The sequence below is a fragment of the Chrysochloris asiatica genome, unplaced genomic scaffold (genome assembly GCF_000296735.1).
Source record: "Chrysochloris asiatica unplaced genomic scaffold, ChrAsi1.0 scaffold00027, whole genome shotgun sequence".
NCBI classification, from domain to species: Eukaryota; Metazoa; Chordata; class Mammalia; order Afrosoricida; family Chrysochloridae; genus Chrysochloris; species Chrysochloris asiatica.
The window spans coordinates 1263869-1277115 of NW_006408545.1; the positions used below are offsets into that span (position 1 = coordinate 1263869).

At 36.8% G+C, this 13247-nt stretch overlaps 1 protein-coding gene across 1 annotated transcript in view; it reads left to right on the forward strand.

Annotated features, from left to right (window-relative positions):
• Nucleotides 1-13247, forward strand: part of TBC1D32 (TBC1 domain family, member 32) — a 345222-nt gene that overhangs the window by 329463 nt on the left and 2512 nt on the right. Inside the window, 1 exon segment of the mRNA XM_006839881.1 lies at nt 221-409. Coding sequence (XP_006839944.1) covers nt 221-409 — 189 coding nt within the window.

The window sequence follows — 13247 nt, forward strand, 5'->3', positions numbered from 1 at the left end:
GTAAACACCATCGATTATCCCTAAATTCTCTAGTCCAGGGCCATGGAACTTTTCTCAGGTTTTGAGCAAATAGATGAAGCATCCTTGTGAGGCTTCTGTTTTGATTAATTGCTAGGCTTCTCATTGGTTCTATATAAATTATTGGTTACTGCTTTTAAAAAGCTAATATTCTAAAGATTTATGTAAACATTCTAATCAACTGATTTTCCCCCCCCTCTAGATTTGCCTTCAATGGATAACTCAGTGTTTTTGGAATTATTTAGATTGGATAGAAATTTGCCATTATATTGCTACTTGTATTTTCCTTGGTCCTGATTATCAAGTGTATATCTGTATAGCTGTTTTCAAACATCTGCAACAAGACATTCTGCAGCACACTCAGACTCAAGATCTACAGGTTTTCCTAAAAGTAAGTGTTCTTTTCTATAGGGGAAAATGTTGGTTAAGAATCAATAGGTATGTGAAGATATTAGGATAAAGTGATTATTTTTCTTTTCCTATGTTTTCCAAACTCTTGATAATATTATTATATGTGTCTATAATTTAAAACTTTAAAAAAAGAATTAATTGCTACTTTGATTAGGTGCTTAGTATTAGACACTTTCTAAACACTTAGTAAATCCTAAAAGCAACCTTAGAGGTGGTGATGATGATGGTGGTGGTAGTGTGTCATAGCGGCCCTACATAGGGTTTCTGAAACTGTAAATATTTGCTGGAGTAGAAAGCCTCGTCTTTCTCTCATGGAACAGCTGGTAGTTTCAAACTGCTGACCTTGAGGTTAGCACCCCTACCATAACAGATACAGTAGCAGAGCCCTTTTAGAGGTAGGTATTATTATTAGCTCCATTTTAGAGGTTAAGGAAAGCAAGGCACAGGGTTATGCAGCCAGTGGTGGAGCCAGGATGTGGAGTTGTAGATATCTAAAACTTTGCTTTTAGTAAGTATACTACATAGCATGCTGTGTGTGTTGTTGCTATTAAGTGTCATCAAATCCATTCTGGGTCATAGCAACCTTGTGTAGAGTTTCTGAGACTTTAAATCTTTTTGGGATCAGAAAGCCTCATTATATTCCTATGTCTTACTTATCTGGACTTTCAAAGTTCAAGTTAGTACAGACATTTGATACATTTAAAAACATTTAATGTCATTTTATTTATCTTTATTTTCTATATATTTTTCTAATCTTACAACAATATTTATAAGCATTCACGCTATCAGAACACACTTTAAAAAATAATTACCATATGTAAGTGGGAGTGCTATAGTCCTGTAGGATAAGCATTGGACTACTAACCATAAAGCCTGTTGTTCAAGCCCACCAGCCACTTCAAGGGAGAGAGATGAGGCTTTCTGCTTCCGTGAAGATTTACAGCTTCAAAAACCATATACTGATGTATTTTCATTGCCTCTTAGAGTGTCTGGCATATCGTAGAGGCTCGATAAATATTTGTGGATGGAATAAATAAATAGTTAATGTAAAAAAATGTTAAAAGGATTGATGAACGTACTTAGTTTTATTCACATTAAATAGCAAACATTGCTAATTTTTCTAATCCTTGTTCTTTATCCTCCTTCCTACTAGAAGGGTGTCTTTATATTTCATTATCCTTACATCTGATTCATGTTTGTAATTATTGTCATTTGTACTCGCTCCTGCAGGGAAAAGATGTAATGAGATTTGCAAATGGAGACCTCTTTAAATATGTCCCCCACTCCACTATGTTCTGGGACTAATGCTATTATTATTATTATTTTAAGGTTTTTATTGTAGATTGAGTGAAAGTTTACAGAGCAGATCATCAATTTTACATTCAACAAATCATACACCTTGTTTCATTACAATGATTATAATCCCCTCCATGTACCATCACTTAACAGTGTTTCTCTTAATGCTATTAATTTAAAACTAAAGGATATTTGGATAGAGAAAAGAAGAGAATCTCTATGACCTAAGTCTAATTTTAAAGTACTGAAATCCTGATGTGGTACTGTAGGATCAGCACTGGACTGCAAGCCACAAAGTTGGCAGTTCAAACCCACCAGCTGCTCCTCAGAAAGCCTATGTAGTGTCTCTGTGAGTTAGAACCAACTCAATAGTAGTTAACAACAACAACAAAATTTGAATGAGTTGGTTTATATCCAAATTGAGAACATGCTTGAATGTAATTAATACTTATCCTGGTGTTAATCTTTCTTTTTACTTTTATATTTATATTCATCTGAGGAATGAGGGAGAAAAGCTTTTATGATTGGTACCATGACTTTATTTTTATTTTTTTTTCAGTAAGTAGATCATAAGTCTACTGTTGTCCTCTGGCTAGCAGTCATTTTTCCTGTTGTAAAATAAATTATGGTGTGGACTATTTACATATGCATTCACCTACCCCTTTCACAGTAAATGCCTACATAAATAGGCCACACCTGAATATGCATTCACATGTTCCTGTGACTGGACTGCTAACTGTAAGGTCAGTGGTTCAAACTCACCATCTACTCCTTGGAAAACCTATACAGGGTCACTATGAGTTGGAACCCAATTAACCACACTTAACAATAACAACAGCAACAATGCCTTTACTCAATTAAGTTTTGTAATAATTGCTTGGAAAATACATAAATATATGTGTACTGTTTTTCACCTATTTATGTATCAATCAATAATGAAATATTTACTAAAAAAATGTTTTTATTATTACTTTTCTAGGAAGACCCTCGAAATCAGAAATAGATACATGATCCTAAAAATCTACATTTAACTATAGTTATCCATACTAAAAGGAGATTTGGTAGCATAGTGGTTATGAATTGGGCTGTGAATCTCACAGTTAGCAGTTTGAAACTACAAGCTGTTTCATGGGAGAAAGATGAGGCTTTCTGCTCCCAAAAAGGTTTACAGCCTCAAAAACCCTGTACAGGGTCGCTATGAGTCACAACCAACTCCATGGTACAAACCCATTACCACCACCACCATCTATACTAAAACTTGAAAATTGTGTTTTACACTTTCTGATACAAAATGCCAGGCATCCACAGAGAAAGAAAGGGGAGCGCAAGAGAGAAACAGTCAATAATTTTCATACATATTAATATTGCTATATAGATTATTCCATCATGTTATTCTCTGGCTCTAGAGCCTTCCATCTCCTAAAAGCCAATCTTTCCATTATCCAGTCATCTTCATTCCCCAGCCTTAACCAACCTTTATAACACTATTTAATCCCTCAGGAGGAATTATATCTTTTTATCCATCTTGGTGGATTACACAAGCCAACTATCTTTGTTTCATTCTTCCTGTTTGAAGCAAAAAATGGGTATTCCAGAACACTTAATTGTACTCATGAGGAACCTGTACACAGACCAAGTGGCAGTTGTTCAAACATAACAACGGAAGGGGATACTGGAAGATTTAAAATGAGGAAAGGTGTGCACCAGCATTGTGTCCTTTCACCATATTTGTTCAGTCTGTTTGCTAAGAAGATAATCTGCAAACCTGTATTATATGAAGAAGAATGTGGCATTAAGGTTGGAGGAAGAGTCATTAACAATTTGTGATATACAGGTGATATAGTCTTGCTTGCTGAAAGTGAAAAGGACTTAAAGTACTTAAGATGAAGATCTAAAACTACAGCCTTCAGTATGAATTGTGCCTCAATGTTAAAAAATAAAAAATCCTCACAACTGGATAAATAATAAATAACATCATAATAAATGGAGAGAAGACTTGAGGTTATCAGAGATATCAGTATGCTTGGATCCACTATCAACATTCATGGAAGCAGCAGTCAAGAAATCAAATGACATATTGCATTAGGCAACTCTGCTACACAAGACTTCTCTACAGTGTTAAAGAACAAAGATGTCAGTTTGAGGACTAAGGTGTCCATGGCCCAAGTCATGGTATTTTTAATCACTGCATATACATATAAAAGTTGAGCAAGGACTAAGAAAGACTATTGAAGAAGTGATGCATTTAAATTGTGATGTTGGTGAAAGATATTGAAAGTGCCGTGGACTGGCAGAAGAACACACAAGTCTGTGCTGGGAGCAGTGCAGCCAGAATGATCCTTAGAATCCATGATTGTAAGACTTCATCTCTCATGCTTCCGAGATGTTGTCTGGAAGGACCAGTCCCTGGAGGACATCATGCTTGGTAAAATAGAGGGTCAACAAGAAAAGAGAGGAAGGCCCCCAGTGAGATGCCCCCAATGTCAACAACACTGGTCACAAACATTACAGCAATTGTGAGGATAGTAGAGGGGTGGACAGTGTTTCTTTCAGTTGTTCATAGGGTCACTGAGAGTCAGAACCAACTCGATGGCAGCTAACAACAAGTTTTGTTTTGTTTTTAGATTTTGGAGTAATGAGACCATAGTTCTTCCATCACAAAACTACTTTGTAAAAAGAAGATGGTGGTTGGTGATGATTGTATGCCATCAAGTCAGTTCCAGCTCTTAGCGAACCTGTGTAGGGATTCCAAGGTGGTAAATCTTCACAAAAACGGAAAGCCACATCTTTTTCCCAGGGAGAAACTGGTAGATTCAGATTGCTGACCTTTTTGGTTAGCAGCCCAACTTGTAATGCACTACACTAGCAGGGCGCCTAAGGGGGTGGGGGTGGGGGGAAGAGGATAGTGAATCTTATAACAATAGATAAAACAAGCATTTACTGGTGCTGTTGTTGTATTCTCTTGAGTCCCTTCCAACTGGTAGTGACCTTAATAGGGTTTTCTGAAAATGGATGATAGGTTTGAACTGCTGACCTTGAGGTTAGCAGTCCAGTGCTAACACACACAAGTTCAGATCATCAGCGCATTGAATTCATTTCCGTACTCTTGATAAATCACAGATATTTTATATTTTCAACTATTATCATTTGTCTTTGTAATACTTTAGAGAATGAGAAGTTTTAAAAGATTGTAAAGATCCAGTTATTTTTCTGATTTTAACTTCATGTTTAACAGAAAAGTATCATGATAAGAGTATTGTTTTAGGAAACTGAAGCATGTGGTAGAGCAGTCATATTCATTTTGGTTTAGGCTTAAAATTTTAAATAAGATCATTGAGAATCTAGTGTCATTGCCTCTATTTTTAATAGCTGCTGAATTCTTCATGATTATAAATCAATATATCTAGAGACATTACTTGGAAACCCTTAGGTCACAATGTGATGAATACTAATAGTCAGCCCAGGTTTACATATACACACACAAACGTGAGTTTAGTGGCCATATTATCAGGAGTTATGGTGTTGGACCACCACTCGTCTGTCAGTTTGTTGTGCTGTGGTACTTGTGAGTTGCTGTGATTCTGAAAGCTATGCAATCGGTATTTTAAATACCAGAAGGTCACCCTTGGTGGACAGGTTTTAGATGAGTTTCCAGATGAAGACAGACTAGGAAGAAGGAGTGATGAATTACTTCTGAATATTTAGTCACTGACAACCTTATGAATAACAGAGAAACACTGTCAGATATAGTGCCAGAAAATGAGTCCTTCATGTTGAAAGGCACTCAAAATGTGACTGGGGAAGAGCTGCCCCCTCAAAGTAGAGTTGAGTCTGTGATGACACGAATGGAGTAAAGCCCGTGGGAAAAAAGCCCACGGGACCTTCATTTGTTGATGGGGCACAACTCAAAATGAAGCAAAACAGCTGTAAACATCAACTGAAAATTGTTAACAAGGAATGTATAAAGTATGAATCTGGGAAAATTGGAAGTTTGTCAAAAATAAAATGCAACGCATAAACATTGGTACCTTAGGCATTAGTGAGCTAAAATGGACTGGTACTGGCCAATTTGAATCTGATGACCACATGATTTACTATGCCAAAAATGACAAATTGAAAAGGAATGGTGTTGCATTCATTGTCAAAAAGAACATATCCAGGTCAGTCATGAGGTACAACACTGTCTGTGACAGGATAATATCCATGCGCCTACAGGAAAGCCCAGTTAATACCACTATTATTCAAATTTCTGCACCAACCACTAAAGCCATTGAGGATGAAATAGAAGAATTCTACCAACTTCTTCAATCTGAAATTGATCAGACATGCAATCAGGATGTGTTGATCATTATTGGTGATTGGAATGCAAAGGTTGGGAGCAAAAAGGAAACATCAGTAATTGGAAAATATGGCCTTGATGATAGAAATGATACTGGAGAATGCATGATAGAATTCTGAAAAATCAATGATTTGTTCATTTTGAATGCCTTCTTTAGAAGCCTAAGAAACAACTACACACATGGACCTCACCAAATGGAATACATAGAAATCAAATTGACTACATCTGTGGAAAGAGACAATAGAAAAACTCCATATCATCAGTGAAAACAAGGACAGAAGCAGACTGTGTAACAAACCATCAATTACTCATATGCAAATTCAAACTGAAGCTAAAGAAAATGAAAACAAGTCCACAAGAGCTAAAACGTGACCTTGAATATATCCCGCCTAAATTTAGAGTTCATCTAAAGAACAGATTTGATACATTAAACAGTAAAGACGGAAGACCAGAAGAGTTGTGGGATGACATCAAGAACATCATACATGAAGAAAGCAAAAAGTCATTAAGACAAGAAAGCAGGAAAAGGTCAAAATGGATGTCAGAAGAGACACTGAAACTTGCTCTCCAGTGTAGAGATGCTAAAGCAAATGGAAAAAATGAGGAGGTATAAGTGCTGAACAGAAAATTTCAAAGATCAGCTCGAGAAGATAAAGCCAAATATTATAATGAAATATGCAAAGATTTGGAATTAGAAAACCAAAAAGGAAGAACACGGTCAGCATTTCTCAAGCTGGGGAACTGAAGAACAAATTCAAGCCATGACTTTGGTTATTGAAAGATTCTCTGGGCAAATTATTGAATGTTGCAGAAAGCATCAAGAGAAGATGGAAGGAATACACAGAGTCACTGTACCAAAAAGAAATGGTTAATGTTCAACTGTTTCAAGAGGTAGCATATGATCAAGAGCCAATGATACTGAAGGAGGAAGTCCAAGGTACATTGAAGGAATTGTCAAAGAACAAGGCACCATGAATTGATGGAATAAAAATTGAAATCTTTCAAGAAAGTGAGGTGGCACAGGAGGCACTAACTCATGTTTGGAAGACAACTATCTGGCTGACTGATTAGAAGAGATCCATATTTGTGCCCATTCCAAAGAGAGGTGACCCAACGGAATGTGGAAATCATCGGACAATCTCTTTGATATCCCATGCAAGTGAAGTTTTACTAAAGGTAATACAGAAATGGCTGCCAGCATGCATTGACAGAGAACTACCAGAGGTTCAAGCCAGATTCAGAAGAGGCCGTAAAATGAGGGATATCATTGCTGATGTCCGATGGATCTTGGCTGAAAGCAGAGAATACCAGAAAGATGTTTACCTATGCTTTATTGACTATGCAAAGGCTTTCGATTGTGTGGATCATGACAATCTATGGACAACATTGCTAAGTATGAGTATTCTGGAACACTTAACTGTGCTCATGAGTAATCTGTACCTGGACCAAGAGGCAGTTGTTCGAACAGAACATGGGAATACTGAATGGTTTGAAATGGTTTAAAATTAAAAAGTTGTGTGACAAGATTGTATTCTTTTCACCATACTTATTCAACCTGTATGCTGAGCAAATCATCCAAGAAGCTGGGTTGTATGAAGAAAAATGCAGCATCAGGACCCAAGTCTCATTAATAACCTGCAATATGCAGATGATACAACCTTGCTTGCTGAAAGTGAAGAGGACTTAAAAGATTTACTGATGAAGATCAAAGAGCACAGCCTTCGGTGTGGATAACATCTCAACGTAAAGAAAACAAAAATCCTCACCACTGGACCAATAAACAATATTCTTATCAATGGAGAAAAGATTGAAGTTGTCAAGGATTTCATTCTTCTTGGATCAACTATCAACACTCATGAAAGCAGCAGTCAAGAGATCCAACAACGTATTACATTAGGCCAATCTGCTGCACAAGACCCTTTTAAAGTGTTGAAGAACAAAGATGTCAGCCTGGGGACTAAGGTGCACCTGTCCCAAGCCATGGTATTTTCAGTAACCTCATATGCATATGAAAGCTGGACAGTGAATAAGCAAGACCGGAGAAGAATTGATGCTTTTGAGTTATGATGTTGGAGGAAAGAGCATGCTCTTTCTCAAACTGGAAAAAAAAAAAAAAACCAAAAAAACTGAAGAAATAATCTAACCCTCAATAATTCAATCCTTACAATATTGAAGGTTTCTATGGAGTCCTGATGTATGCTATGGGATAAGTACTGGATTACTAACCAGAAGGTCAGTTTGGAAAGGTTTGTTCAGATTCACTAGCCAGTCCTCAGAAATCCTATACAGTGTTGCCATGAGTTTGAATAGACTCAACAGCACTTAACAAAACAACAACTTGGGCAAAATTTTGAATGATGCAGACGTCATCAAAAGAAGATGGAAGGAATGCACAGAGTCACTGAACAAAAAAGAAATGGTCAATGTTCAACCGTTTCAAGAGGTTTTTTGTGTTGTTGCATATGATTCAAAGCCAATGGTGCTGTAGGAAGAAGCTCAAGGTGCACTAAAGGCATTAGCAAAGAGCAAGGCTCCATGAATTGATGGAACACAAATTGAATTCTTTCCACTGATGCAGCACTGGAGGTGCTCACTCATCTATGCTAAAAAATTTGGAAGATAGCCACCTGGCCAACTGATTGGAAAAGATCCATATTTGTGCCCATTCCAAAGACAGGTGACCTTACAATAGAATTCTTCAATTTCATCATCATTGGCTTTAATGGTTGGCTTGTAAATTTGGCAAACTAGTGGTATTAATTGGTCATCCTTGTAGGTGTACTGATACTGTCCTATCAGAGCCAGAATTATACTTAAAGATGGATCTTGAAACATTCTTTTTGATGATGAATGTTGTCATTCTTCTTTGTCATTCCCAGCATAGTAATGGTCAATTCTATTCCATTTAAAATGGATCTTCAGATTCAAAATGGCCAATACTAGACCATTTTACCTCACTAATGCCTAGGATACAAATCTTTATGCATTCCATTTCACTTTTGCTAACTTGGTACAAATTTAAAACTAAACTTTATACTGAACTTTGGCAACTCAAACCATTGCCCTGGAAATTCTGATTTAGTAGGTCTTTAAGGAACCAGTGATTTTTACAATCAGGTAAGTTTATATATATGGTCTTGGATAGAATATGGTCTTGAAATGCTTAAAGATTTTGAAAGGAATATTATATATGATTCTTAAAAGATCTTAATTAAAAGAGGTACTTGGCAAATGTCATGACTAGAAAGACAATTGAGTCTTTGCTAGAGTAAAAAGTGAATGCATCTTGATCAGATACAGTCTAAGAGAATGTTTCTGGTCAAGGTCTGGAGGTTAGCTCAATATCAGCTATTAGTATAATATAAAATACTAAAATGTCTCAGGGTCTGATAATAACGGGAGTAAATTTTATAGTCTAGCTATAGATATGAGAAAACTCTATTTCCTTTGCTATATTTCCTATACATCTTTTTCTTAACAAAGAATCAAGGTCAAAAGAGGAATAGGACAGGAATATAGAAATTCACATAACTGCTAAATGTTTTTGAAGTACTTGCTGTGTGCTAGATAATGAACTAGAAGTGTTTTATAAAGATCACCATTTATTTCCTCAACAACCCTTAGCTTAACTCATGCTTAGTTGTACAGATGAAGAAACCGAGGCTAGACATATTAAGCAACATGCCCAATCTTGCACATTGAGTAACAGGCATAAATTGAACTCAGATAGACTCAAGTGTTGTAAGAACACATGCATGCACACAAAACATACCTGCACACCACAATTTATGTGAATTAGAAAGGTTCTCTAATTAAGAATTACTTTTAATACTATGTTCACTTTATGAATTTTAAAAGGAAGTATTCAGTTTTTTCCCCTCAGGCTGATCTCCATGTCTTTCCCCTGTCAGCATTTCCTAGTAACAGCAGCTGTGACAGCAAACACAAAAAAAATTCCTCATGATAACTTACCAGTTGGGTTGAAGTTACTCATTTATTTTATGATTATAAATTGATTTTATCATAATATACAGTATTCAGTTTAAGCATTTTGATTATTTTCAGCTTTCACAGCCTGGTTTTCCTGGAAGGCAATGTTTCTCTTGCTTGCCATTTCAATGACGTTACTCTCCAGGCTGAATGCAAATCCTTTGCTAATTGACCATTTTCTATATTTTAGGATTAAAAAAAAAAAAAAGACTCCTGGTAATTGTTAATAAAAATCATATCTTCGTTCCTATTTAACTCACTAAAAGTGACATCTGATTTGTTTCGTTCATTTTTTATACACATGGTGTTTGTCATCAAAGTGGTTACAGCTCATAAATATATCTGACCAATCAACCCACTCCATAGGATCAATTCTGACACACAGTGACCCTTGTATAGGATTTCCAAGACTGTAAATCTTTTCAGGAGCAAACTGTCTCATATTTCCCCCACAGAACAGCTGGTGGATTTGAACTGTCGACTTTGTAGTTAGCAATCCAGAGCTTAGCCTACAGTGCCACCAGGATTTCGTAATGTTGTTGTTAAGTGTTGCTGTGTTGATTTCGACTCATAGTGACCCTGTCTAGGTTTTCTAATGCTGTAAATCCTTTTGGGAGCAGAAAGCCTCATCTTTCTGTAACAGAGCAGCTGGTGAATTTGAACTGCTGACCTTACAGTTAGCAGCCAAAAGCGTAACCCACGACACTACCAGGGTTCCTATTAAGGGAAACATCAACTTGCTCCTGTGGTTGGTAGGTCTTTTCCATTGATTTCTTTTTCACAAATGAGGAAAATGAAGGTCACTGGAAACACATTAAGGAACATGTCTTCTCATGCCACGTCTCCTTTATCATTACAGCTTTCGATTCTAAATTCTGTATTTTGATAAGCATTTATCACTACATGAGCAGTAGTAGTTTTAGAGAGGCAGTAATACATCATAATTAATGCCCTTAGAGTCAGATACAGTTTGAGTTTGTCACTTATCAGCTGTGTGACCTGCATCAAACTGCCAATTCCCCTTATGATGACATTTTCTAGTGGGAATAATGGATAATGGGGATAAACAACAGTGATCACCCTCATAAAGCTGTATGACAGTTAAGATACTTTCAACTACAAATCCCAGAACAGTGCCTTAAATAATAGGCTGTTGTTAACGCTGCGGAGTTGATTCTGACTCATAACAACTCTATATAATGTTTCCTAAGCTGTAAATCTTTGTGGGAGCTGATAGCCTCATCTTCCTCTCAAAGAGCAGATGGTGGGTTTAAACTGCTAATCTTGTAGTTTGAAGTCCTGTGCTTCTCCTACAGAGCCTCTGTCCTCCATAAATAATGTGAACATCGATTATTTTTAATTCAGGTAATCTGAAAGTAGGTGGTTCCGTGTATAGATCTGCAGTTTAGCATTGTTACCAAGGTTCTGAGATTATTCAGTCTGTTCACTGTCCCATTATTAGGGTGTGTGTTCTACCTTTTTTTCTAATTTGGCACAGTGGCAAAGCATTGTGCTTATATGACATCATATGGAAAGGGGCTGTCCTGTAGATCTTGTACTTGCCCTTCTAGATCCACCCCTGCCTCCTTTTAAATTGTATCAAGAACATTTCATTAGAAGACCCACTGAATTTAGGGTTTTATATATATATATTTTTAATTTTAAAGGCAACCAAACTAGTTAATGAAAAGCAATTCAATAGAACACAAGGATAATAGAATATAGCTCCACAGGGTGGCTGTCTTGGATATTTGATATTCTGAAATTTGAGCTCCTTACCATAGGCCTCATATTACCGGTTCCTCATCTCATCTCCTACCCCACTCGCACTCTCTCACCTTGTTCTGGTCACACTGGTCTTCGTGATGCTTTCTAAGCAGGCCAAGTTCCTTCCTACTTCTGAGATTTTGCACTTGTCTTTTTATATAGAAAGCTTTTGCCCACATTTTTGCATGGCTTTTCTTTTGCTTCATTCAGGTCTCTACTTAGCCCTTTAAATTGGCCTTCTCTGGCCTCTTTATCCAAACAGCAACTCTGACTCATTCTCTATGCCCTTATCTTGCTTGATTCCCTTTTAGTGTTGTTATTAAGTGCCATCGAGTTGGTTCTGACTCCTAGTGACCCTGTGTAATGTTTCCAAGGAGCTGTTGCTGGGTTTGAACCATCGACCTTTCAGGTAGCAGTTCAGTGCTTATCCTACAGCACCACATTTATAGATTTTATCCCTTATAATGAATTCTATAAATACGTAAATTTTATATATGCAATCACTTACCCATTTTCTGTTTTAATGTAGACAGGGACTTGACCTGTCATATGTCTGCAGCAGAGCCTGAAATACAGCTGTTTTGTAATAAATACTTGAATTACTCTATGAATCAGTGGGAAATAGCTATAAAGCCCCCACTCCCTGTTTTTGTACAGTGCCTGCCATACAATAAGAAGTTAAGGTATTAATGGTGCTTATAATAATAATGAGAACATATTACTTATTCTCTGAAATACTTGGGCTAAATTTTCTTGGCTGCACTGCAGACATGTAATGTTAAACCTGGAAAGACCAATCAAGGATTACTGACTACAGGCACTGCTCTTCCCTCCCTTAGTAAAAATAGAGGGAATCACTCACCTAAAATTGGAAGATATTACTGTCTCGTCTTACAGCTTCTTAGGATTGTGCCTATTTTGGTAAGAAAGTTATACAATTACTTTCGGAAGTTCTTTGTATCAGTTGCAATTTCCAAAAATATTCAAGTATTTCCAGCCTTTGTTTTTAGAGCTGCTGCTGCAAGCCCTGTAGACATAGAGTATGAATTCAAGATAAGGTCATTTAGGGGGTTAAATACATCCAAGGTACAAAAAGACAGCGTGTAAGAAGCATTTCGTACCTGACCAATAGCATCAAATTTAGGTATATTCTGATGTACTCTTTCCCAAATATTTGATTATTAATCAATTCAATATGATAATTTTAAAAAATGTTCTATGTCTATGAATAGGCTCTCATATACTGCTATAGGGTAAGCACTGGACTGCTGACCACAAGGGCCACAGTTCAAACCCACCAGCTGTGGGAGACAGGTGAGGCTGTCTGCTCCTGTAAAGAATTACCATCTCGGAACCCTAGTGCACGATTGTTATGAGTCGGAATTCACCCAATGGCAGTGGGTCGGTTGGTTGGTTATATCTCTTT